We start from the raw sequence: 27683 nt of genomic DNA, 5'->3' as shown, positions 1-27683 counted from the left end.
GCCGCGCGGCTTCGATCAGAGGTGAAAGGTGGCGGAGAGTGCAGAATTCCTGACCGTATGTCTCAGAGAAAAAAGAGGAAGTGTGACAGCGCAGTGAGCCAAATACTCCCTCTACAAACACATATAGAGGATTACCAACTCACATCACATTATATGGGAACATTACAGCAAAAAGATCAAAACTACTTTCACTGCAAAAAGGTTATAGGGATGAACAAATATCTGGGTCTGATTAGTTTGATAGTAAAAGAGGTTGTGGGCCAATGTACCATATGGAACAAATTCCATAAGGAGTAAATCCATCGAGGCAAAAAGGGAACTATATATGCGCCAGGTGTTTCTGTGTGTACATACATTCAAATGGTTACAGGTAGATAACATACTCTAAACTGATAAAGGCCAGGTTCATATCTCGTCTTCTAGAAAGACGGGAGAAACAGGGAAGATAAGAGTCGTAAAACAGCCTCAAAGGAAAGAGAAATTTGCATGTCTCCGTTGCAGTTAAACAAGAGTGTTGTTGTTGACCTTGGTCGTCGGAGGATGTATTTCAGCTTAAGGTTGTAGCTACCGACTGCAGCTGCAGAGAGCACGTCTCAGTAACTTAATTTATCTGCTCCATCACAAAGCAGAAAAGCCAAGCAATGGTAATAAGATGAAAGCGATGAGACATAAAGCACCAATGCTCCCGATCTGCTCAGGATGAATGAAAAGTGATGCATGGCTTTTGTGCGCCGACAACACGGATCACTGATGCGGAAATTTTCCGAGACGTGAAATCAGCTGATTCGCACATATTTAACCCACAGCTTTCACTTCAGCATCTATGCGGGGAACAGCGTTCGGGGGAGAAAAAAAAAGGGAACTTTTAAGTTTCTTTGGGGTAAAAATAAACATGCTGCAAAAGATTAATGTAAAGCATTTTAAGAGAGCATAAAGACAGAAATGCTGACACTGATCAAAACGCAGGGACCACAATCTGGGACTTTTATGGTACAGGAAGTGATAAAACTCCAAATCGATCCCATCTGCTGGAAAACCTGGTTCTCCTTCAGCGGGAGCGTGGACGGTTTTCATCGCTCCCTTCGTGCAGGAGAGTTGAAGGCCGAGACATTTTTGTTGGAAGTTCATCTTGGAGCCATGACTATGGACATGAGATCTTGAAAATGAACCAAAAGCTGTTGAGGTGCGCAGGCGGCCGCAGCATTGAGAATGAAGACGGTTGTCTGATATTTCTGTCAGCACATTTGAGACTGAAACCAAACATATCTTCAGTATTTGATGTTGGCAAAAAGAGAAAAAGAAGGATCTTTACATGTATCTTATCTATTAACACATCAAACCACCACTACAAGCTACAGGAGAATCCCTGTTAACTGCTTCTAATAATCTCCCACAGCTTCAAACTGCTAAACAGAGCCCCGAGGCCCCTCTGAACCAGACTGCTCTTCTCTTCATGTCGTCCTCTGGCTTCTTTGTGTGTTTTGGTGCCTCCACACCCCGCTGAGCTGTGTGGGAAATTATGATCCCTTCTGCATCGCTGCTCCCTTTAGTTGCCGAACCAGAAACAAGAGGCTGAGTTTTTAGAGTGGATATGGACGCTCACAGGGGGGAGGGCAGGCGGTGGCCAACAAAACTTTATTAAAAAAAAAAAACCTAACTCTAACCTTAACACCCCAAAGGTATAGGTAACTCACTCGCTTTCACCTGTAACATTCTTAAAAATGTACTGACCAGAGCGCAGAGCAGGTCGACGGCCTCCAGCACCAGCTCCTGGTGTCCGATCCTGGCCACGCCGAGCTCCTCCAGGTCCTGGTGCGTGATCTTCAGCAGCTGCTCCCCGCTGATCTTCTCCCGCTCGAAGTTGCCGACGTATTGCTGCAAGCTGTCGTCCAGACCTGAACGCACAGGGCGAAAAGGGAAAGCAGACAAACCTTAAAAACACGCCGGAGCGTTGTTGTCATTCATAAGCCCCTTTGTTCCTGTGCAAATCAAAGGTGTCGCGAGGACCATTAGCGTTCGCCCATGTGTGTATGTACACTGCAGATAAGGAACAGGTGGGACCGCGATCTTTGCTAGATAAACACGCCATCAACAGAGTAACGGCTGAGACTTCTGAGTCTGTTAGGCTGGTTAAACAATGGATATTTGTGTGTGTGTGTGTGGATGTAGTGTGGGTGTGGGTGTTTGCAATAAACGGGCCAGTATCAGGGACCGTCCCTTTGCTACTATTTGGAGCTCAATAATGAAAGAGCTGGACCGTTACACTACCAACAGCTGCGGTCGCTGAACATACAAGGATTCAACTCACATGAATTTACAGTGAACTGGCTCTTCTGATACCGTAAGACACACATCACGAATTCGCAGAACTGCCCCCATGCACGCAGCGCGCGGAACAATGAGTAATGTTGGGACAACAGGGGAGGGGGAAAAATGCGCCTTTATGAATGTGTTTTTGTGAGCGCGTTTCGCTGTGGGTGTGGAAGTAAGCGCCGCTTCTCTCCCCATCAAAGGGTGCACAGAGAGGGGGCAGCTGCAGCGGCATGGCCCCGCGCCCTGCATCTCTGAAAGACCTGTCAGCTGCAAGACACCCAAACTCTTTCAGGCCACAGCGCGCACACAAACAACATTCCCCAGCACGGGACGAGCCTAGGTAGGTCCGTTTTCGGTTTGACATTTAAGTCGCAGAAAGCGTGACTTTTTAGCCGCATGTCACAATCGGCAGATACGTCCGCATGAAACTCAAAGCGTGAGTCAGGAGCCGCTGGGCGTGTTCCGTGGCTGTACTTCTGAATGGCGCTCCTGTGTTCGTGCCTCAGTGATACGCACTCCGTGCATCTGTCGCTGACAGTTTGCATAAAGCAAAGACAGAGATAGTTGTGTGTATTCGATATGGCAGGAGTCAGCGCTGACCGAACACGTCCACGCTGGAGCACTGTCGTCACGTGCTACAACAACAAGGCCAGAAACACAATGTTTTTGCTGATATATGTATATTTAATAAAAACGCAGCATAATAACTATATACAGCACATATGTACGTATTAAAAAGTAAACTGTTTCAAACTGCTGACATATAACAAGCGCAGGTGAATTACAATTAAAAGCTTAAACCAATGTCATCGTGTTGATAAGGCCTTTATTCTGTCAGTCATCAGAGTTTTTTGGTTTTGGTTATTACATATCATGAGGCTTGAGGCATTCATATTTTTCTCTGAGCTCCTCTACTCGGTCATTTTGGTCAACGTGAAGCAACTACGGAAATTCTTCAGTTTTGCCGTTGCTTCAAGTTCCTTTTTTCAGAATTATCAAAATTAACTTGACAGCATTTTTAATCCCTGAGAAAATACTGTGTAGGTGAAAGCTCAGTTCATTTCCTGTGAATCAAAGGGAAAATCCATCATGACTTGTTAACCATTAGCCTCCACGCAAGTCAACTCCGGTTAGGCTCATTACATTCTCCTCATTCCCCGCACGGTAATTGTTCGGCGGGACTTCAGAGAATTTTAAGCTTAACCCCCGAGTGGCCGGCGGATTTCAAGCGGATCTACTTCAGATTGTAAGAAAAGCACCGAGCGCTGGCCGGACTCCACACCGACGTGAGCCCAAGCCAAATGCAAACACTGGGGCCGGTCACTTAATGCGATTAGATGCAAACAAAGACTCGGGATCCCGAGGGGGCAAAGTTTCTCCTTCCTGCTGGGTTAAAAAGGCATTTCCTGTGGAACGGTGCCACCGCCTTCGCCAGAGAGGAAAAGTGGAGGTTTTAGTTACACTAAGACTGAAGGCTTCAGTCGTATCTGTGTTCTTTAGCTGAGTGGTGATATCATCTAAACAGACCGGGTACGGGAAAACAGTCTGAAAAGACACTTCAATTTATTGGAGTTTCCTCCTCATCTATCCAATCCCAGAAGTAAAGTGAGTTTTGGAATAAAAAACCATCAGAGAAAGAACTTCAGCGCTACAAATTACTGAGAACAGGGCAAAATGAAACACTATCCAACTAGATTCAGGTCCCCAAGGAAGGAACACAGGCCATTGACACCTCCTGAATAAAAAGGGGTGTCCTTACAGCGAGGCTTATAAAACATTTATTGGGCCCCAATCAATGGCTGCCTGGGCGTGTGCGTGCGTGTGAGACTATCAATTTTCATTAAGGGCAGAGAAACCCAGTAAAAGAGATAGACTGTCACGTTATTGTGAATTGTGAGGAGCGAAAGCAGAGGGGAGGCGCTGTGCGAACGCCTCTCAGAAGCCTGCAAAGGATGAAACGCTTCGGAGGACTTTTATGACCTCTGTGAACCACTTGGCAAACGTCCTCAGACCAGACCAAGTGGGCGGAGCTGTGAAGCAGAGGCGCAGACACAAAGCACCAATGTCAACTGCAACGCTGAGCTAAAACTCATTGTGATTAGAAATTTACCAAAGGCATTCAGACTGCACTGAAATGGACCTCAAACTTAAACGAATTTCATTCTAAAAGCTCCATAGAATGTTTTTAGGGAAACCTGGAGATCCAACAACATAAGCATTTACATGAGTGAAAACTGTTAGAAAGATAAGTTGTTATAAGTCTGTGCAATCCGTCTGATCAACGTACTATTTTCACATATAATCAAAAGTGAACAAGGAAGAAGGAGGAATGTGTGTGATCCAACAACACAGCGTAGGAGGTGAGTGGCATATGCCAGTGTCTCTCTTAACTCGGGCACCTGCTGTTCACCGTGGGGTCCTTCTTACCACCCACCACCTGAAGCTCAACAAACTGTGATAATGCGCAGAACAGGTTACCAACACAACCGTCTCAGCGTAAGTATGGATAAACACTCTGAAGCAGGCATATTTCAGGACAGCTGGACAAGCAAGAACTGGACAGTTTGTACAACGCAAATGGAACCGGACCCAGTGGGACGCCTTCAAGCTATGCAGCCTACTTAAAGGCTGCTTAAGCACACATTTTTGGCAATATAAACAACAGAACCTTTCCTCCCGCAAATGGCTGGGCTATTCCTGTCTCAATGTCAACAATTCCTGTCCATACAGCAACACAAAAACAGCAGACCGGATTTAAGGTGGCCTAGTACATTCGGCGCATTTGAGCATTAAAGAACAGCACGCAGGTCTGAACGCGCCATCGCGCACAAGCTCGGCGCTCCGTCCCCATGGAAAATTGATGATCAGTTTTGATCAACAATGCCTTCAATGCAGCTGCTGGTTGCCAACTTTTCGTTCTCAGGGGCTTGATTACACCAGTAGAAAGAGCGAGCGCTCTTTCAGCTCCTACAGAAAGAAGCAAACGAGCTCCCTCCCCCATCTCTCAACCCCTCCCTGTGCTCCCAGTGGGAGCAGTAGCCACCCTGTAGTCAGCGAGCAACACACACACACACACACACGCACAAACAAATAGGGACACACACACAAACCAATATCCCCACTGGGGTGGCCAGTGGGAAAGCTACTGGGTGTAGAATAGCAAAGCCACTGTAACTCCACTGTCTTTATTTGTCAGGTCGGCCTCTGAACCTGTGGGGAACGGTCAGGAATTTGACTCATTGTTCTCCGCTGAGCTGCTCCATTGTGGGAACTCGCAGCGCTCTGGCACAATGGTCCCTGGCTGGACCCGGCTGTGCTGTAATTAAAAGAAAAGAAAAAGCTCCTCTCGGCCGCTGCTAAGCTATCCTCTAATGCATGACTTCACAGCGCAACAAAGCCCGTACACACACACAGTGCGAACGGGGGATAAGGGTTATACAATGATGCTCTACTTCTCTCCGTCGCGCCTGTTGTGTCCTCGTCTGTGGACAGTACAGGGTGTTGCTTTGGGTTTCTTCACTCCCAAACGGGTCATAGCTCAGAGACAAAAAAACACCCATTTCACTGTTTTTAAATCAGATCCGCAGCAGATCAAGAAAACAACGCTCGGAGGTTTTCATGTGGCGCTGGAAGCATGCAGGCTAGTTTATTCCCATGACAGCATTTTTCTAGCACTATCTGTCTCAACAGGCTACGACCCTGAGCACCCCATGTTTTAATCTAATCGTTGCTTCCTCAAACTAACAAAGAGCGTTTCACTTCATGTACCCTAATCTTAAACCCAGACAAGTACAAAATGGCAGTGACACGTCCCCAGTGGGCTTCCTAAGTGAGAAAAAGCAGCTGAGGCGATTCCCTCCACAGGAGACAAAAGCAGCTCTGTTTCTTAAACGGTGATGGACGGTGACTGATGAGAGAAGAGGGGTCAAAGTTCACGGCACCGTCGTCGGTTGAAGCGCATCTGCAAACCCGAGTACCAGCCCTCGGGTTCAGTTAATCCTCACCTCCAGCATCACCCAACCCCAGTCACATGGCGGGTACCTCGGGCTGGGTTTTAAGTTTGAATGTGTTTGGGAGTAAGCGGGAAGCTCAGGTGATGTCGACTGGAGAAAGGGGTGAGGTCAGGTCGGTCGGAGCAAAGGAGCATAGCGTGTTCTTGCCACAAGCAGATGAGAAGACTGTGAAAAACATGGTAGCGCAAGAGAGACACTAAAAAAGAAGATAAGAAAACTGCTAGAGGCATTAATGAGTGCACAACAGCAGCAACTGTAACAGTTGCTGCTTTAGTTAAAGGCGTGGAAAAGAAAAACTGGTTGACTGGGTCACAGAGTTTACAACTGACACACCGCGCAGTTTTTTTCTTGTCTAACTTGCTTCACACAAAGTCTCCAAACACATATGTAAATGTCCATTTGCAGAATCTGTAAGTCGTCTTAGTTGTGTTGACCGATGGCTTTTGAACATGCTTTGGTTGCGTGTACAGCATGTTAATCTACGTTAGTCCGTAAGGAGAGAAGACGTCAATGCACCTGGTAATTCCCTGTCAGCAATCAGCAAACATCTTGTCCTTGTCAAACACCTTAAACAAAAACTGTTAAGTGAGTGTAAACAAGCGACAAGTGAAACAATTTGGTGGTAGACGTCGCCACTAAACCATGCTCTCATCTGACGCGTCTAGTTGGGCTGTAAACACTGGACGTTTACCGGGGTATGGTATCCACCGGCTACATGAGAAGCACTGACACATTAGCCCCCGGAGTCTGAGCGGTCAGACGACAGCCACTGGATTCCCACACTGGTCAATCACATGTAGCCTGCACCCTCTGAACCCTGCACATTATTAGTTACCTTTAACAAGTACTTCCTCCACATGGCCGGCAATTCCCTGCATTCCAGTTACACTGTTTTTTCTTTGGCAGTTTGAAAAAGACATGCAAGTGTACAGTAGGTACCAAATAACACAGAGCTTACCGTACATCATGTGGGTTCCAAATTTGTAATGACAGCTCTGTTCCAAGTGATTTGTTGAGCTGTCAAAGCCCCGGACCTGGAGCATATTTTCTTTATGCGAGTTGTACATGGATATATTATGTATTTGTGGGAGTCAGCTGTCTTTCTTGAAAGAGACACTAATTCTTTGTGCGAGTACTGTGACCGGAGGGGCTGGAGCAACATCTTCTGAGGTTATCACTCTCCAGCCAGTTGACCGCCTGGCCACGCCGCAGCACGTTACCGCTAGCATAAACAGCCACTAAAGAAAGCAACAGAGACCTCAAAAATGTCTCAAATTCCCCCTCCTGTCTCTCCTCTCAGATACTGCCTCTCCGCCCACTACAACGCCGCGTCTTTCCCGACCCCTCCGGTGTTCATATTGTTGAGGTTCAAAAGCAAGCAAGATAGTCACGGCCTTTGTGTTTCGAAAGTAAACAACACGATAGACGCAGTGGATTTTGTAATTTGAGAACGGTTCGGTGTTTTACGGTTTCGATCACGATAGATGTTCAATCAGAACGTAACAAGGACACTCTGTGTGGCCCGAGGGTCTCTGCTGAAGACGGGATGTTTCATAAAAGACAGGGCTGTTTCTGTGTCAACAGAACTTCAAAAAAACAAAACAAAACAACAATCACTTTGTTAAAACCTATTCATCACTGCCCTGAGAGGGAAAAAAAACTATAATTAAAGAGTGTTGTGCCTTCCAGGGCAAAAAGTTGTGGAATAAAAGCAAGAAGCAGGGGAAACAAGGAAAGACAAAAAAGACTTTCGGTATGTGACATCTCCCAGTAAACTTCAAAGTCGACGCGACGGAGATATAAACAGGTCGTAGGAAAACTCGCCTTATTGCTTTCCCATCACATGTATGGCGCATGATGCAGGGTGGCCCTGCGCGCTGATTACAGACCAATTTACCAGCACCATAATAGCTGCCTATGGAAACCACAATAAAGACCAACAAGGTTTGGGGGAGGAAATGAGCCCCACTTATTTAGTGTGTCGCGGGAAGGGCGTGCTATCCTACCGCCGTCGCATGTGGGTATATTTTCTTGGAGAGACGAATTTAATCTCGCGTCCATTGTGCTCTTTTGTTGTATTACAATGCTTTACTGGGCTTTTATGAGACAGACAGAGAGAAGCCTTCAATTAAACCCAAGTTATTTCGCCCCGGTGGCTTGTATGGATGTAGCGTTCGCTGTAATTCTTACGTGGACACCCATAAGCATCTCTGGATGCTAATTGCCATAAATCTCCCAGAGGGAGACATATATTGTTGAAATTCCCTAGCTGAAAAAGTAGAAAGCCAAACAAAGATGAGGATTTATTCGATCAAAACCAACAATGGGTCCATTTCTGGCAGCGGCGCGCAGAGGAGGTCCCTTCGCCAGCCCCGGCATGTCCGCACACAAATGTGAGCCTGCTTTCCACCCCGGTTAAACCCCGCCGGAGGATTTTTGCTGTGGCGGGCAAAGTGCTACTGGTGGTCATCCCCTCGGCCACAATGGTTGTCAGCGAGAACTGGCTGAGGCCGTAAATGTAATTAAGGTTTCTATAGTGACAGGGGGAAGTGGCGAGAGGTTGGCGCAAAGGTTTTGGGGGAGGCTGTGCGTAACAGAGCAGGACAACACAAAAAGGAGGTCAAAAAGAGCGAGGACATCATTAGTCTGTCCATCCTCTCTGTACAGGTGCAATGAAAGCGGCAAACAAACACACAAGTACACATCCAAATGTCCCACCAGACGCATAAACACGAGCGCCAAAAGAACTGGCTTTTCCTGAAAAATCATAATGACTCACAAAACGACAGAACGGAGCGCTTGAATGAATTATGCAACGTAAGGCATCGCCGGCTCTGCCTACGGACTGCAGCAGCTGATCCTGTTTTCCCGTGCCGAGAGGGGGGTGAGGGTGGGGGAGGCTGAGTCATCTTCAGTGAAAGGTAGCGGCGAACGACAGCGTGTCACCCACAGGCCCGGACAGGGCACCTATGACGCACGCAACAAAACGCACGTTGCGCCGTATCGTGTTACTCTCCCGATCCGCCGGCATGTGTGTCCTTAGATTTTGTTTTTTAATGCCTTTATGAAAACACGCACGCGGTAATCGCTTTCGCCGCAAAAAACGCCCATTTGCACGTGACCCTTGTTTGTTGTCTCGCCGGCACCTGTTGCGGGTTTCCCTCGCAGTCATGGCAGGCTGAGAAAAGAGACAGTCACGTTCACGTAAATGATAAATGAGCTGTTGGCTGGAAACAGAGTATACAAACAGAGATGAAGGGCAGGTGACAGGGCATCCCCAGGTGTTTTCACCAATGGAGACAAAGGGAAGCACCAACGATGAATGTTTCTCCAGGTCCACAACTCTCTCAAAGAGGAGCCGCCACTCCCTGTTTAACTACCAGGCAGCCTTAGGGACGTTTGGACAAAAGTTTCATCTACATTTGGCGCCTTTTTGGCTATGTTAGTGCATATGGCACAATTCTCTCTAAAGTCGATCTCTACACAAATTTTGAGATAAAAAAAAAAACAATAATAATCATGAATTAATTCTAATAGGTCAACAGAACACTGTGAAAAAAAATTGACCACCCTCTTGTAACCCTCTTAAACTTAACTTACTCATCTCTTAGCCATGGCTAGTTATAATGGAAGTCAATGGGTAACAAGATGCTAGTAAATTTTAAATGTGATGCTACACAAAAAAATAATCCAATCAAGCCAATATTTTTACATCATCTTGGTCATACCCAAGATTGATTTGAAAAAAAAAAATACCCCAGCCACCTAACATTAGTTTTACAGAAAACGATGACTTGAAAGTGTTAAAACTCCTCAAACATTTCTCAACATTTTTGGCAGCTTTGTAAACTGCTGAAGTGGTTTAAGAGATTTATGCAGAAAAAAAATCTGAAAAGAATCTGAATCCGTTAAGTTTTTAAAGCGGTTTTTGGACATGGATGTTTTTGTTCGCTGAGGTTACAAGAGGGTAGAAAATTAAACAGATGCCTGAGGGTTAAACAAGTTCAACAGGCAAGTTCTCTAATAGCCACTGAACAACAGTGACTGGAAATAAAGTTTTGTTGAAATGCAGGTTTTGAGTTTAGTATGTAGAAAGGACATGTCCCAGGACAAGTGTTCGAATAAGTAACCCAGGTTCTGGGATGAGAACAAGGAAGTGACCAAATGATGGTAGTCATGGTTGTGCGGGGAAGTCCGGGCAGAGGCTGAAAGAAATCACCTGAAGAACGATGACTTCACTGCACTGTGGTTGGGGGAATTTTCTGAGGAGTCCCTGGATGAATAGCAGAAGCTTGGCACCACATCGGCTTCTTGATCCTTCAACAACGGGATCATATGCACCTTTTATGTGTTGCAGTTGATGTGGACAAACAACCACAAGTATTGTGTGGAGGTTCCTTTAATTGTTCAGCTGTTTTTGTCACTTTTTTTTTCCATCCACCCATCGAGAGTAAACACGCTCTAGTGGACCCGAAGGCTCATCAACGCTCTGAAAACACTGACTGGACCATTATAGCCGCCTTATCTTTCAGCACCCTTGAATATAACTGGTGAAAAAGAAAGCTGACAGACGCAAAGAGGCATCACAGTCAAGTGTAAAACACAAACATGAGCGCTGGGATCAACACGCAGTCTGTGTGTGTGTAACATGACACAGACACCATCGCGTTACACGAACGTAAACAGGAAAAAAAAACTGTTAAAAGAATTATCTTACAGTTTACCCTCACGATGTTATTTCCAGCACAGAGCGGCATTTGAACTGTGAGAACGAGGAATGAGTGAGGAATTCAGTCTCAGTGGTTGACTGAGAAAATGTGGACTAGTCCGGACATGTACGGGACAAGCTCTGGTCCTGGCACTCGCCCAAGTGCCCGGCTAAACCCAAACGTGCATAACAGTTCATAAAACTGCAGATCACTTCATAATGACATTAGGCTCCATTGTAGCGTCAGCAGGCGGCGAGGTGACAAAGCTTTGCACAACCCGAGTGGCTAGGGCATTTTAAATCCCTTAAAACCTACCGGTAGCCCCAAATGCAACCAAGGACACGTGCGTCCTGTTTTGACTGCTCATTCACAGAGCTGCTGGTTCGGTCTGGTGGGAAGGAAAAAAAAAAAAACAGCAGCAACTGCATTCCTCTCATTTCTTTGCGATTATCTGAGCGTAAACGCATTAGCAGCATTTTTGGTCACAATATCAACCTCTTTCGTTTTCTGGGAGTTTTAGTCACCGACAGGCACAGATCTGGTGCGGTACCAGTCCGAGGCAGTCACATGACGTCAGGTGTGAGTCCTTAGGCACAGGCACGCAGCCTGAGAGGTCGGTGAACGTGTGACTCGTATTTACACACTAACCTGCTCTGCCTAACCTCAGGTCGGAGCTTTGATTCACTTGACCTACGCATGCGGCTTCACGGCCAAAGCTCTTAAGGCGGACTGGGCCAATGCTCTTAGGCCTTGTAGGTCTTACTAAGCGCAGATCATCTGGGAGATTTGCAATGCATATTTTAGATTTGAATAAAAAGCAACCCAGGCTTGCCCAGAGTAGGGATACGGGGCGACGCTGTCTCTGCTCCTTGGGAGTATGAGATAAACTGTTAAATAGATATGCAAATTCAAACTGATACTGGCTTGCTCATAAACTAAATCCTCAGCTCTGTACACATGAATGATAAATGCTGTGTTAATGTGTGCCTCTTTCAGTTATTCCACCACCTTCTACAAAAGCTTGACCCTGTGATGTTTAAAAAAAAAAAAAAACTGTCGACATCCAAGTCTTTATATTTAAAAGTACAGTTGGTGCGCTTCACATTTTGACCACACGTCTCCAGCCAGACTGTTGGCTGGTTAGTTGGTTAACACACAAAGCAGATCATAACAAAGAGACGGTAGGAAAAAAAAACGATACACATATTCTGAACGTGCTCCTTAAAGAATTCTCCTGAAATCAGACTAACACCAGAATCACCCACATGTCTTAATGGAAAAATCCTACATTTCGGGAAAAAAAAAAAAAAAAAAAGCCTAGTTCGGAACGTCCAAACAGAAGATGCTGCTGACAAGATCGAAACAAAAGGATTGAAAAAGAAAACACACAATATTTAGACCTTTTGTACGAACCCTAAAATAGATTAAAACGCCTACTTTTGTTTCAGTCTTTGTCTCTTAAACACTAGATTAGAAGAGTCACATGAACAATTGATGACTTCCTTACAAATCCACGCTGCTCCTGAGGCTGTGAGGCCGCTACGCCCATGCCGTGTGAGAAACAGGCTGCGGAAGGTCTGACAGCGGCTGAACCACAGCGGCCTCTTTCAGTAGCATCTCCCCAGGGGGAATCCTCTTACACCACTTCTGCACACGAAAGGCTATTTTCTATGGAAATGTACCGCGGTTATCTCCGCATCTGTGGGGCACAATAGGTAAATTTAAAAACCCGCATAATTGAAACTGGAAGCTGGTAAACGACAAAGGCTGTGGGTTTTAACTCTGCAGGAAGGTTGAGGTCAATAAATTATCCCACCTTGTTACTTCCTTTTACAAGTGAAGAGGGCATAAGGGGCATAAAAGATTTCCGCCGCACTTTAAGAATGTGTTTGGATTAATTTGACACCTGTTATCCCGGATGCATATACACACGGCCTCTTGATGCATAAGGGCAGCTCGAATGGATTGATGGTGCCTGTGGTGACTGTCCAAACACAGGACTCCACTTGGCTGATCGAGCCAGAGGTAGTAGATATCTTAATAAGGGCGAGTGCTCTGCACAGTGTCTGTTGGCGCTCCTGTTTAGGAAGTCTCTGTTTTAGCCAGATAAAGATCGTGGGCCGTCATTGCCCACACCTTCCTATCATCTCCGCAGATAAGGCCGCTGAAAGTAGCCGTCGGCGAAGTCACTCAGCGTGCGCGGACTCCAACACAACCCCGCTATTTTTCCAGGCACACGCTCGGTCAAAGACAAAAGCGCATTCAGCGCGCGTTTGCCGCCTCTCTGACGGGCTAATTGCCTTCTTGGCACCTTGGTGCTACTTGAGGGGCATGAGACTGACACATAGACACAGATACAGGGCTTTGAAATTTGATTAGTCAGTGAGTACAGCGAACGTTGGAGGACGTCCAGTGTCTGCCGAAGTGCAACCAGGCAAAAAGTAGTTGTACAGGTTTATATGTCTGAGATGTCTCGTTAGCACCTGGCAGTCACAGGCTACCAGTTGAGTACAGGGCAGGAAAATGTGAAAAACTATTAGTGAATGGGAAACTATTCAGCCAAACATTTACTGAGCGCTGCCAGAAGCCTACCCATGTGAATTCAGGCCTATATTTAGAAAATGACCCGCAGCGTATGATTTAACCTTCTGACTTTGCAAACATCGAGTATGTAGGTCAGTGTATTAACGTCACTTGATTCAGGCATTCGAACCGAGCACCGGTTCGACTTTCGAGAGTGTGACGACGTCCCAAAACTGCGTTTATCGAGAATACCTTGTCATTAGGAAAGTGCAACCCCCCCCCCCCCCCCCCCCCCCCCCGAGGGTAAGCATTCCCACACGTGACATATGGCATACCAATCACACGACACCACAGGTCCAGCTGGAAGATCTGAGCTTGCGGTGAAGGAAATGAGCTCCAGGGCATTTCTAGTCCCAAAACAAAAAAACAGCAGCGTTTAAACTGGAAGAATCAAACGCCCTTTCACTGGCAATAAACATTCACCAACCACCACTTGATCTCCTTGAACAATGCAAGTGATTAACAACTGCCTCAATACACAAGGGCAGGCCCTGTCCCACTGAGGAAAAGAACCTGAGGCAACCGTGAGAGCAGAAGTCTTCGTCCGGGCCTTCCCGAGACTTTAATGTGACTTTTGTCGCACGGCCACAACAAATCTGAAAACACCCGTGTTTGCCGTTGGTGTGAACAGGTCAACATGAGATCACGACCCTGCTCATGGGGTTTGCTTGCTTTCTCATGAAAGGATTGCACAAGCAGTCCTGAAGTTGAACAACACGAGCGGCTACACACTACGCTGCAGCTGTAGACTGTCGAGTGGTCACCGAGGACAAAAGAGCGTCTCTTCTTTTCTAATGACACCGTCGGTGACTGCCGGACTTTCTTTGGGCGTCTTTGTTTTTCTTAAATACGATGACGTCGGAGCATGAGCTGGCCCGAATAACGTAAGCCCCATTTTTAACAAAGGTCTTGACAACATCTACGGAGACTGGTACCTGCGGCTAAAAGCAACAAGAAGAGCTGCGTTTTGAATTTTAGCCGAGTGCTTCATTTGTTTTGCGTGTCTGACTGCTTGAAGGCAGACCTACTTGCTTGCAAACTAATTGCAGACTACACCCACTGGCAACACTTCCTAGCTAAAACAAATGGTTATGCAGCCAAGCTGGATTGCAAATAAAGAAAGCGGGATTCTGGGGCCAGTCCTGAATTTCTGCATCACACAAAAGTATAAAGACGAAACTGCAATAGTAGCTTCTGATTAGGTCCGAACATGACAACAGTGTCAAAACAAGCTCGCATTTGCCATCATTTTGAATGAAAGGCCGATGCAGGTCGCCAAACTTGTCGCCGACATCATTTGCACGGTGCGTGAAATGTTCCCGGCCTCCACAAATCCAGCCGTTGGTTCCAACAGAGACAATCGCTGAGTCAGATTTTCACCGGGCCGACAGCCTGTATAGACAGCTAATCCTCCATCCATGTATGCCCCAGGCGGACTCTTTTCACACCACGCATGGAAGCTATCCCCCCCCAAACTATAGATGAGCACTGACGGGCGCGCTTCTATCAGCTCTTTAGCGAACGCCGCTACACAAACAACGGGAGAGCTTTGCTAGTGTTACAAATCACGGGATCAAATGTAAACCGCCGAAGATTTGTTAGGGGGAAGTTTCGGAAAGAGTAAATAGGTCGGCCACACAAACAGACCGTGACTCAGTTTGCCGTATTATATACACAAACTTCACCTTTTCTGTGCGCCACACACCATTTGGCGTCCCTGGTCTAGACATACCTATGCTGTGACTGAAGTCAGGCACGGAGAATAGTGATGTCACCGTCATAGCCAGCATTCCTCTGAAACAAGTGTGCGTGGTTTTATTTCTTTCTTTCTGTCTTTATCTGAGAGGTCAGAAGAAGATATCGTTCAGATGATCTTCCACACAGAGTCAACTGAGCGGTGATTCCCAAACCCACAGGACAACGAAGCCGCGCCAGTGTGACTTCATCAAGAGTTATGTGTGAAATGAATGAGTGTACGCTGTGGTGAGAGAGTTCAGAGTCATTCCTTATACGTTACACAATAACATGATTTTAGACCCTTAGGCAAACTCAGATCAGAGACATTATTTTTTATTATTATTAATAAATAACTTTTTTTATATTTTTTTTTACATTAAAACGTTTGGGGAAAACTCTTTATTTTGGACTGAATTGAACATTCAGTTATTTACCTACTGTATGAAGCCCAACATATGGATGTAACTCTAGAGTAAAACCCTATAGTACAACTCTACAAATCTTTTTAATTAGCACACACTTGGTATCAAGAGGCTATTTATGTAGCTGAATGAAAGGCTCAAGTTTTCTACGGTATGTTAGTGAGAGTAAAGGAAAGGCAGTCCCATTGTTAAGCGCCTCAGTGAAGGTATGCTGTCACACAGTTTCTACGAAACTAGACAGAGATAACCGGCTCGGAGCTAATAAAAAATAAAACGCGCTTTAAGAGCACTGGGCTAAGGTTTGTGTTGTTGTTAACGTTAATTCACACAAAAAGTGCTTCAGAAAGACTCACCTTTCATCCACTCGACCACTTGCTTTGGCGTCCACTTCGTTATCGGCTCCATGGCTTCTTCAGGAATATATCAGACACTGTGAGTGGCCAAAAGAAAACAAAAGAAAACAAAAGAAAAAAACAAAAAACAAACGTGGCGACGCCGAGAGAGAATTAAATCAAATATTCTCTGTCACATTCTTCTCGGAGGCTCCGGTGCTGTCCGTGTGTTTGTGTTGACTCTCTCTGAAAAACTCCGTACACGGTTGGGTGACCGACCGGAGGCTGGACTGAAAACCCCCCCAACTCCGCTCCTCCAAGCTGAGTCCGACCGGGCTGGGATTAGTGATGCCTTCAGGTGCCGCCGGGAATACTGGGAAAAATGACTACTTGGAATCAAAATAACAAACCACCGCCAAAGCCCCAGTACTGTTTGCTTTACCCGCACACAGATACATTTACAGAGTTGGTAGTTAACGAATCATATTCTCGTTTTACTGTCATTATTTGAATATAATATGCTGATACTTTTAACAAGGACACACGCTTATTGAGCCAAAGGTAATCACTTTTGCTGCCGAAATAATTCCTTCCCACTTAATTTAATTCTTGATTCTAATTTTTAACAGCAAATGTTACAATTACTTCTTAGTAAAACGGCGTAAATGTTTCTACTCACCCGTTTGTATATAGTATTTTTTTTCCGATTGTGTAGAAGTAACCGAGTTTACGGAGAGCACCAGAACGCATCGCGTGACGTAGGTAGTCTCCGTGAGTTCACCGCCCTCGTTTGAAAGTGGAGGCGTGAGTTTCAGCGTTATTAACCAGTGTGCTGTGTACTTTATGTTATTTTGACAAAAAGTTATGAAGGATCGTGCCGAATAATGCTGTAAATCTGTCAGTTTAAATTAAACTTAAATATCGTTGCATTTTTGTTGTTGTTAAACTTCACAATACACTGGTCTATCTAACACTGCAAAAGCATTACTTATACGTGCATATATACTGATATTAAGGTGATACCAGCTGGATTTGTCAGTCATATTTGCAGTCACGATGTCATGTGAGGAGAACAACAGAGGCAGCAGAGTCTTGTTCTTCCCTTTAAACTGAACATGACTCACCGCTGCTCTCTGTTGGCACATGGCTTCTTTGCAAGTCCCGGAGTTGCATCCAGCTCCACAGTCCCTGCACACTTTCACACTTACATGCTCACAATATTGTTTCACATGAACTAATTTGGAGAATATCTCCAATTCATTTGCACAGTAAAACCTTAATCGCAGCCTATAATGAGTCTGATGTGGCCCCAGTCACAGTGCAGAGTCACTTTACTGCTTTTAGAAAAGAATCAATCTGTGATAATGTCTTTTTATGAAAACCTAAAAGTGGTTTTGAAAGAGATGAATGGGGAGGGAACACGGTAGAAACACATATACAAATGAGGTGTGTCGAGGGGGCCTAACTACCAGCTGAAATCATTTGGTTCTTTTTTTCAGTGGCTGCGGTAAAACGTGATATTCATTCAGCTGTGAATTGAATGACCACAAATTCTTATTTCCGGGATCTTGGCTGATACGTTGATATTCACCGTGTAACATGATGCAAACTGGCGTTGGTGAAAGCAGCTGCTATTGTGGTTTTACGGCTATGCAACAGGTGGCTGCTACATAAATGAGAATGTGCAAAGGTCACATTACACAGAATTTGTAGTGTAGAATTTGTAAAATGTTGGCCAGGGAAGTATAAGAAATATGTCTTTACTTTAAAAAGTTATGTTACCTTTTAAGGGTTTGTAAACGTTAAGCTTTGGCTTTGCTTGGAGCATGAATCACACTTTGCACGAGGGCGATTGCGTACCACTCCACTCTGCTTAGCTGGAGGCTGCCGTTATTAAACCTGGGCATGCATCAATTTGCTGTCACAGACAAACTGGAAACCGCAAGGCGTGTTATGCAACTTTGGTTTATCATCTCCTTGTGGTTTCCGTGCTGATCTGAGCCAAAATGTCATATAAAAAAGATGACGTGGCGATGTTTTCTTAAGCGGGCTAATTTTGACATTGACTTAGATGTAAATTTACATCTAATATCTCTTTGACTTAAAACAAGAACTAATAGCGTGAGTCTGATTAGCACACAAAGAATTTACGGGGCTCCTATAACGCAGGTATTTTAGGTGGAAACCCTACAACTTTACATGCATAAACAACACGCCACTATCTTGTGTGATTAATGGCTGAGACATATTTTGGTGTGAATTGTTGCCAGGCATCGCAAACACTTCTCCCTGCAGCAAGCAGGGTCAAAACCTTGTTCACTTTTCATGGGAGCGGGCTGGACCGAAGGGGATTTAGGTGGTGTGGAATTCAGGGGAGGGCCTCCTGATAGGATTAAAGGGATCACGGGACTGTGGTTGAGGTGAGGGAAGGGAAGCGGTGTTTGCTCTCAGTGATGGGAAAAGGCTTGAGATGCAAAACTGGAGGAGAAATACTGGCCATTCTCGGCATAACAAGTCAGAATTAGAGCAAAGGTTCATACTTCCTCATGCAAAAGGTCACCTTAGATCAGCAGGGGAAGATCTGATCTTTTTCTTTTTCCCCCAGCTTCTGAAACCCTAAAACAAAGATGTATAAAGATAAGCAAACGTGGCATGATCTCCTTTGTTTTCTGATTCAACGTTTATTCCTCTCTCCATATGTCCGGATGTCCAGGTTTGGCAGTGTATGTTATTCTGGCATCTACAGTAAAAACCAGGCTAATAATGTCGTATCAACAAACAAAGAGTTCATGAAGCGTCAGCACGGGAAGTCATCCACTTCACTGTCTGAGACGACAGGATATAAAGAGCTAAAAATGTTGCTTTAACGCAAATCAACCACACTTCCTGTAACTGACGTCTTTGTTCTCTTTACACTGCAGAGATTTGATGTCGGGGAGGAAATGTGACATATGCGCACCACATCCATGTGGCCGTATTTATCAAACAACACAGCAGACCGGCGATGTTTGGTGTCATTACAAGACTGTGAGCACGTGCTCTCAGGCTTAAGCTGTCCTCAGAAGAGGTTACAATGAAATGATCACCGCCTTTTGACTTTCGAATGTAAAATAAGGTACTGCGCCGCTCTTCTCGCTCCTCTCTGAAGCGAGTGGGCGCTGACGCTAGGAGAGTTCTTCAAAAATGTCAATGAGGGTTAATATAAAGAGGCCAGTGTAGTAAAACATACACGCACACGCCAGACAGTTGAAGGGAATGAGATACAATGCATTAGTTTTTCCTGATCTTTAGAAAAGAAAAATATATTTTATATTAAGCACAAAAAACAAAGTATTCACTGAGATGTTTTTTATTCAGACTTTCAAAATAAAAGGTGTGTGACATCAAGCACCTCTAGATATGTCGTCTATGTGAAATGCTCTGTGCATCCGATGCCCAGAGTTGAGTTTCAGCATCTTATCTTAGTCATTAACCAGGGCGTACACGTGGATAGATATAAATAGTATTTGCCTTGTGTTCTTACAGTCCTTTAAGTGACAGCTGAAGATCTTTACAACAGTGAAACGTCAAAAGGTGCAGGGCGTGCGCCGGGAGGCTCACGGGGCGTTTTGCGGGTTCGAGGGGACGACGGGTCTGGCGTTGAGGTACTCCAGGACGAAAACCTGCATGATCTTGTTGAGGTTCTGGATGGTGGAGCGGTCCAGGTTGTGCTCGTTGTCGTCGAACGTGTGCCACACGGAGGGGAAGGGGGAGGGGATGAGGTGGAGGACGCGCACGCCTGACAGAGAAGCACAGGATGGGGATCACCCAAGTGGTACGCACAATAAATGTTGCATTGTGATATGCTGTCGTTGTCTATACCTCTGTTCAGGAATGGTATGTGGTCATCCAGGACGGGGCTCACGGTGAGATCGGGCCAGAAATACTGCACGCTGTTAGGATGCTCCACCAGCTGGTTCATGGAGTGCAGGCGTTTTTCTGGTTAGAGCAAAAAAAAAAACAAAAAAACACAAAGGCGTTAGTTAGTTTGAGGGGAAAACCATCCTTGTATGTTAATAAGCAATAGCTTAAAGGTCATGTGCACAGCAGCATTAGCGAAAACGTTTTATGAACGTCATCGGTTTTTGGCTCAAATGTTGCAAAAGTGGCGACGGAGTAAAAAAGTACAGCGTGACACAAGCCAGTGGAATAGCGAGCGTCTGCGGTGTGTCACACTATAGCCTCCATATGAACGGTGTGACTAATTTAATAACAACTCACCGTGACTCATCTTTGCGGCACACCTTCACCAGAGCTAATCTGTGGTATCTAAAGCATTAATAAACCTCAGTTATTCACCAATATTCTGAAGTCTGGTGAGCCAGGGCGCCGTGTTGGGGAACTGGTTGCCAAAGCGAGGGCTGGGCGCTCCGATCAGATCCAACAACACAAACAGATCCTGGAGGAGGAGGAGGAGGAGGAGGAGGAGGAGGAGGAGGAGGAGGAGGAGGAAGAGGAGGAGGAGGAGAGAGGGCGAGGAGATGATGCTCTCATGAGAAACTCAGTCTGCACATCCTGAAGATAACTCTCTGACAAAAAAAGCCTGTTCCCATAGCGATCGTGGCTCTGTGCCACACGAAATACGCCCAGTTCTCCACGTTTGTACACACATGCTATCACACAAGATACTGTCTGCTCTATCTCTGTCCGTGCACACATCATTGTCTCCGTGTGTTGATAAACAGCTGCTCTCCATAGCTAGGATACAGGAAGATATCGTCAGTAACTATGACATCATTTTACCGTGCGCTGTTTAATAAACGATCATCCATTTAGCCTCCCACGTGGTGAGATGGGTGGTTTGTGCCTCCCTTGTTCAGGTGTGGGCTGCGTGTGTGAGAGGAGATCAGGGCTAAGGAGATTGTATTGCAACTGATGTGGGCTAACAAAAGGATGATCTTCAGTGTGATTAAGTGATTATGCTAAGCCTGCCTAGTCTGAACAGAGAGAGGGTTGACAATGTGTACTATGCCGTGAAGTTGGTTGGTGTTCGTGGCTCCTGCTGGGTGAGGGGTGCTCTCCATCTTCTGGGCCAGGTGGCGAGAGCCGTACAGGGAGTCTGTGGAGGTCCACTGGACAAGGGCCTCCTCGCCGTCGAAGAAGAGCAACTGCAGGGTCAGATCTGGACTGGAGGCCTGCAGAGAAGACAAAAAGAATAGATTAGGCTGCCGCTTCCACTGTAGGAGTCTTGCTGCCATCTAGTGGTATTTAGATGACATTACATACAAAGACAGATGTTTTTGCTTGAAGTTTGGTTTAGTTTATTAGTCTTTCCCAAGAATATGCGTGTCTAACCGTATATTCATCATGATTTATCATCTGTAATATAGATTATATGTCCTCCTCCGGGCCAGCTAATGTATTTGCATTCACTGTGATTCCTATTCCCACGGTGACCTTTGTGACAGACTGCTGAGTCTGATAAACATGACCCTCTGCTGATCTCCCTGTCACTGGCGGTGTCACTGTCCACCCAGCAGACAGGCGCCTGAGCTCAGCCGTGAGACAGGAGAAGAGAAGAGGAGCAAGCGCCACGAATGCTAATGTTTTCTTTTCACACGTCCACCGTGGGAATATCGCATTGCATTCTCCGTAACAACCAGAATTTAAAAAGCTTTCACTTGAAATGTTATTGTTGGCTTTGAGTTTGGGAATAGGGCATTTCAAGGTCCATGATTCCCTTCACCAACTATGCTGCATTTTCATCTCATAGGAAAGCCCAGTCTATTTACAGATACGGAAAGAATACAGATATTTTTTCTTCACATATTTGATTCATCACAGCATTTTCTGGCTTTGATGTGGAAAACCCATTTTATTCGCTCTTCTTCCTCTTTGGGGTGATCTTAAAGGATGACACAATTTCTATATTTTTATAGTGAAAGTGAAAAGTGAAATATGATCTGATGTTACCACTTATATTTTGGATAGACAAAGTATGATATTTTACTGGTGTCTAGAGCTGTTAAAAAATGCATCCTGTCCCTTCATTGCCCGTCAACAAGGGCAGAGTAGTGTCTGTACTTACTGGACAAGGATGGTCTTAGCATTGTTTGCCAAAAACCACTGTGTCCCGATGTTTTCATGTTTTTTATTATTATTATTTTTTTTTTTTTCAGTGCAACAGTAGGCGTAATTATGACACGCACATTCCCTTCATCAAGACAGACAGAGGGAAACTTTGAACTCAGCGAGGGAGAAACTAATGCTCGGACACAACAAACCAGCATCAAAACCTGCCAAGATTAACCTCATACAGTTAATGGGGATGAAATGGGTTTTGTGTGTCTGGATGAAAAAGTTACACTCAGTTATACTACAGCCTGCGTCCAAGCCGGTGCATTTTTCTATTCAGAAGGGAGAGCCTGAAGAGCAACGGCTAGCTAGGAACTTGGGGAAAACTGAAAGAGCAACAAAAAACTGATCAGTCTAGAATTTCTTCATTACAACGTTGTTGTAAAATATGCGTTTATTAGAATGCTTTTCATTTGAATGGTCAGACGTGATAAAGGAAAAAATGATGTAATATGTTTTTTTTTGTTTTTGTTTTTAGCAGGGCTCATTCGTCATGTTACCAGCGTATGCAGTTTCTTATGTCTGAGTTATAGTGACACTCACTGAGTTCTTGGTATTGTTTTCTTGTTGTCGTTTGTTTGTTTTTTTGCTATAGCTGAGCCATGTTACTCCTGGAACTTTCAACCTTTGCTATTGTTGTTGTATGACTTTTCTATGATTCATAGCCACACTCGAGTCATTGCTGGTCACAACCACAGACACGCACCAAACACATTACGCCTCCAGAGATGGCTCAAGTGTCACTGAGAAGCTTATTGATGATGTTAATGTATAATGTAATATTCCAATGAAGTTAAGTAACTAACCCTGCCCATATAGGTGCATCTAACCTCTCCTCCTCCGTTTGGCTCAGGTCTCAAACCCTGCCAGCCCAACCCTCTCTGTTCTCTCATCTCCTTTACATTCTCATGACAGGAACCAGAGATATGCTCCCACCCTGAATCTCACTCCCTGGCTTCTTGCATCCAGACTTCGGCGTACCACGACCATCCCCGTATCATTCATCGGGTCACCCCCTCGAACCCTTCATCCCTTTCCCTGGAACCACTCATTCATTAACCGAAGCGTGGTCTTGTTAGCGAATCGTGCTACGTTCTGCTGCTTGGTCCACTACCTTCTGAGCCTTCAGTTCCCCGTCCAGGGCTCTAGCCAGCTCCAACATCATGGCGCAGGGCACAGCAGAATCGGTGGCGCCTTGGAACTCCCTCCCGTCCCAGTGCTGCGGGTAGTACTTGGAGTCGTAGTGACAGGCCAGGACCAGGCGGCGCTTGGCTGACGGGTTGAGGGTGGCGATCAAGTTGTTGAAGGGAAGGGACCCGTAGGGTGTGTGCGACACAAACTTGTCCTCCGTCACCTCCCAGCCTGCCCCGAGAGACTCAAGGGTGGTTTTGATATGCTGTGAACGCACACGCAAAAGACAACTCAGTAACCAGCATTCAATACCTACCTCACCTTATCAAAACCATGTTAATTAGCTGAAGTGTGTGACAGTTTGACTTGTTGTTAATTGCGTGTTTTCTTGGACATGGGTACGAGATGTGAACATGTCATGGGTACCGCCGGTGGCGGAGACGACTTACTTCCTGCACAGCCTGGCTCCCTGGAGATCCCGGGTACCTAGTAACCAGCAGAGGCGTCAGGTCCCTCAGCCACATCTGCTCCAGATCAGTGTGAGCCAGGGCGGTTTGGATCTCATCTTGTGTTAGTGTGACGGCTCTGTGCTGGAGCTGCAAGGGGCCGGAGAAAACAAACAAGATGATACGAACCGGATGGGCGGAAACACCAACTTAGTTCAATTAATCTTGGACAGAAAGTAACTGTACGGGAGGCTTCATCTCTAATCGTAATCAGTTACGTGAGCGGATCATTAGTGCGTCAGCCTTCCAAGTTGACTAATCTCCCCGAGGTTGGGAAGTCTGTCTATGATGCAGTCAAGTTGAGCAACAATATTATGACACAGACGGCAACGGCGCCGTTGATGTTTGCATGTCACAACAGTCAGTTTATCCTCTCACATGACAGGAAAACACTCAATAAGATGAACTAAGAGGGGAACTTTGAATTTCAATGATTCACACACGCAAGGGATACACAACGGTCAGCCACAACATTATGACCTACTGATAATTATCCCTCTATCATGGCACCTATTAGCGGGTGGGATATGGTTAGCAGGCAAGTGGCAGGATTTGAGCAACTCTGACAGGGGCTAAATTTTAAAGGCTAATCAACTGGGTCAGAGCATCTTCAAAACTGCAGCTCTAAAGCGGTTCAAGGAAGGAAAAGTAGGGAACCAATGACAGGGTCGTCGACAACCGAGACTGGAAAGACGCAAGTGGGGAGCGGAGGCCGGTCCGATCGACCAGATACTGCAGCTTAAATTGATAAAAGAGTTACCGATGGTTCTGGGAGAAAGAAGCCAAGGCACACACTTTGTTTTATATGGAGCTATGTAGCTGGAGACAAGTCAGGGTTCCCGTGCGGATCCACGTCCACTGAGAAAAGTACCACGATACAGAGCAACGGAAGAGGGTGGTCTGGCCTGATGACTCATGCTCCCTCTGCATCACATGGATTGATCTTGGTTGAGGTGGTGGTAGGCATCAAAGCAAAGGACAAAAATAAAAGGAGCCAGGTTTCCCATAGGAACATAACGTCCTAATGAGACAGTCAGTGTTATTCACACCAACACCAGGAGGTTTTATTGCCGATACATATTGTAGTGTCGCTTAGACAGAAACTAAGTGTCTTAAAAATCCTCTGATCTTGTGGTAATGATGTTATTGCTGCTCTAGATAAGCTGTGAAAAACACCTCTAGGGACACAAGAGCCAATTAGAGCTGCGTGAAGGGATATTGATTGAAAGGCTTCAACTACACCCGAGGCCTGCTTTAGCAAAACACGGCTCCAGTGATCGGAGCAGGCAGAAAAGAGAAAGATACGTGTTGAGCTGCCATCACGTCCCTTGTTCTAGGACATACTTTGGCGGGTTTAAAAAAAAAAAAGAAAAAGAAAAAAGGCTTTGGAGCCAATAAGGAAAACATTGTGGACGCACGTTTCATGCTTAACTATCAGATGACCACAAATGACTGATTACAGCCAAGAGCTCAAAAAACAACAACATATTGATCCTCCGATTCCATGGCTCTTTTTCATTTGGTCTCAAAGTTCACCTGTTGCAAACCTCGGTTGTCCTGGTAACAAATAGGGACAGGGAGCAGGAGAGAAAGCGCTGACGGTAAATACCAGAGACAAGTCAACCTTAGCGTGTGTCTACACTGGTTCATCCTCCCTCTGATTCTTTCTTCTCTAATTGCCCTCCAGAGACAGAGCATAGTTAGCAATGTGGTGGAAATGAAAAGAATCATTGAACCTATATTAGGTGTAAAGTTAACCATTTTCAATTAATCTAATTATCGTGAACCAATACAATTACTTTTACTCCAAATAAAAAATACAGAAAAAATACATACATTTATTCAAAATGGCACCTTTTACTGTCAAAAACGCATTTACATGTGACGTATGAAGATTTTTTACGGATGTTTTAATTTGTCTAGGTGTGAATAACAAACAAAGATCCCTTCTGAGATGTTCAAACCCACCTTAATAAATGACTGAAATTATAATTTGACAAACTGGCTCCTCGCTAATTCAGAGCACAGCAATTTGCAGTACATAAAAAGAGCTTGTTAAAGGCTTAGGTTTGAGGAAGTCTTTCGAATGAACTATTTTTTTTTTACGGGAAATCATGATCAGTGTTTGTTCTTCTTTGAAGACAATAGTAGGAGGGCACATTCCATAAGTCTGTTCATTGCAGCTGAGGCATAAACATACACTTACAAAACCTGTTCTCAGTGAGAGCTGGACCTGCACTGGCTGACTCATACATCAGAGCTGTAATTGCAGTGCAGTGGCACACGGTATAATTATGTGGTGACACAGACCGAATGCAGTCCTCCAAAGAGCTGGGGCTCACCCAGCTCACAGGGGGTTAAGGGGGGGTCCACTTAAGCTCTATAAATACCAAGACCCACAATTGGAGGATCAATAGTGATGGCTGTGCTGCCATAGCAACAAGGCAAAGAGGAGAGGAGGAGAAGGAGAACATAGATGGGGGATCATGAATGTCCAGGCATGCCCAGGTGCATCTCAGGAGGATTTCACAGACAGAGTTGTTGGAACGTCATGAATTAAACATTTCACAGTGAATGTGTTTATTCAGATGCGTCCTGCAACTTGCAGTGTTATTTTCTCAAAAGGAATAACAGCAGCGTGAGCTCAGGCAACATCCATCCATCATACATCTATAACATTAAACGCATGCACACACAAACGCAACATAACAAAACACTTAATGTAATTGTTTTCTCCTATTTCACTTAAAGTGGATCAACACACATTTGATTCTTTTAAATAATTACAATTTGATATTGTGAGTTAATTCGTAATCGCAAGCAGTCGTGTCAGAACAGTCATAAGAAGGCTTCTGGTGACAGCTATGTACAGTGAAAGCACCGCACATAGAAAGTTTCTGAATGGTTTCACTTTAGGAAGCGTTTTGGAAGCCTGAGAATGACACAGTGCCTTTAGTCGTGAGCAAACCATTTTCATTCATTTACCTTTTCTTGCGTCCAGGGGACTCCGTTGGTGAACCGGACGACTGTCACCCAGATGACGGCGGCGTAAAACAAACGCATTATGGAGGGACCGCGGCTTCGCTCAGCCATCGATGTTGCTGCTCCTTTCCACATTCCTGCGTCTCCTCTGTTAAGGCTTCCAGAGATCATGTGAAAAGCAGGAGGGAGGACCCGAGGCTCTCTCTAAAACCACAGAGCGCCGCTACACTGCTGTGTGTGTGTGTGTGTGTGTGTGTGTTTCGTGTTTGCGTGCTTCACCAACTCCCAAGAACCACATGTATGGGTGTCACAACCATACCACAATGAGTCCATTGAGTCCTTTGAAAATAATTGATCATTTTCACAAGTTAACCAACAAGTATCCACATCCACATCCACATCCACATCCACATCCACAGCCTAGAAATCACACGACACGACCTTACATGTATATCTTCAAATTACTGGTCAGTGTTTAAACGGGTTATAGTAGCCTACTAGACGGACATAAACAATTAAAAACAAACAAACAAAAGAAAAAACAAAAAACGCACACACACGCGCGCACGCACATACAACGTACAGTAACAACAAAAGATATCTCAAAAAACACAAACTTTTCGTTGTTTTGCTTCTTTTAGATTTTTTTTTAACAAAACAAAACTAAAACCAATAAAATAAGAGCACAATATTTCTCATTTTCTTATGTATTTATTTATTTTTTCTTTAAACTTTATCGGAAAAAAACGCGTTCATACAAATAACGCAGACGTGCTCAACCACTGGTCATAATTAAGGCAGAACAAAATTATGGATTAAAATAAGTAGAAGGACATCGGGG

General features: G+C 45.1%; 2 protein-coding genes across 2 annotated transcripts in view; both read right to left on the bottom strand.

The window, feature by feature from the left end:
* The window catches only part of LOC125023519 (connector enhancer of kinase suppressor of ras 3-like), a 43187-nt gene extending 26771 nt beyond the window's left edge, over positions 1–16416 (bottom strand). The window contains exons 1-2 of the mRNA XM_047610836.1: positions 16131–16416; positions 1732–1895 (exon numbers count right to left, since the gene is read on the bottom strand). Of these exons, the coding sequence (XP_047466792.1) occupies positions 1732–1895; positions 16131–16182 (216 nt within the window). The 5' untranslated portion in view covers positions 16183–16416. The remainder of the gene's footprint in view (positions 1–1731; positions 1896–16130) is intronic.
* Positions 16417–19442: 3026 nt separating this feature from the next.
* qpct (glutaminyl-peptide cyclotransferase) lies at positions 19443–27070 on the bottom strand. The gene is made up of 7 exons (XM_047610157.1): positions 26846–27070; positions 23804–23950; positions 23338–23619; positions 21116–21283; positions 20448–20547; positions 19971–20087; positions 19443–19887 (listed from the first exon to the last, which is right to left on the bottom strand). Exons 1-7 carry the CDS (start codon positions 27011–27013, stop codon positions 19706–19708), a joined length of 1164 nt encoding a protein of 387 aa, XP_047466113.1. The 5' UTR covers positions 27014–27070; the 3' UTR covers positions 19443–19705.
* Positions 27071–27683: the final 613 nt, after the last annotated feature.

The sequence above is a fragment of the Mugil cephalus genome, chromosome 17, assembly GCF_022458985.1.
Source record: "Mugil cephalus isolate CIBA_MC_2020 chromosome 17, CIBA_Mcephalus_1.1, whole genome shotgun sequence".
Taxonomy (NCBI): domain Eukaryota; kingdom Metazoa; phylum Chordata; class Actinopteri; order Mugiliformes; family Mugilidae; genus Mugil; species Mugil cephalus.
This window is presented reverse-complemented; position numbering and strand designations above follow the sequence as displayed.

What these genes read in the sequence shown, in the direction of transcription:
- qpct (XM_047610157.1), bottom strand. Translation starts at nt 27,013, where the DNA reads ATGATCTCTGGAAGCCTTAACAGAGGAGACGCAGGAATGTGGAAAGGA. An exon ending in TCCCCTGGACGCAAGAAAAG is followed by an intron (nt 23,951 to 26,845) that starts GTAAATGAATGA and finishes GGCCCCTTGCAG; the next exon opens with CTCCAGCACAGAGCCGTCAC. An exon ending in GGGAACTGAAGGCTCAGAAG is followed by an intron (nt 21,284 to 23,337) that starts GTAGTGGACCAA and finishes TCTTCTCTGCAG; the next exon opens with GCCTCCAGTCCAGATCTGAC.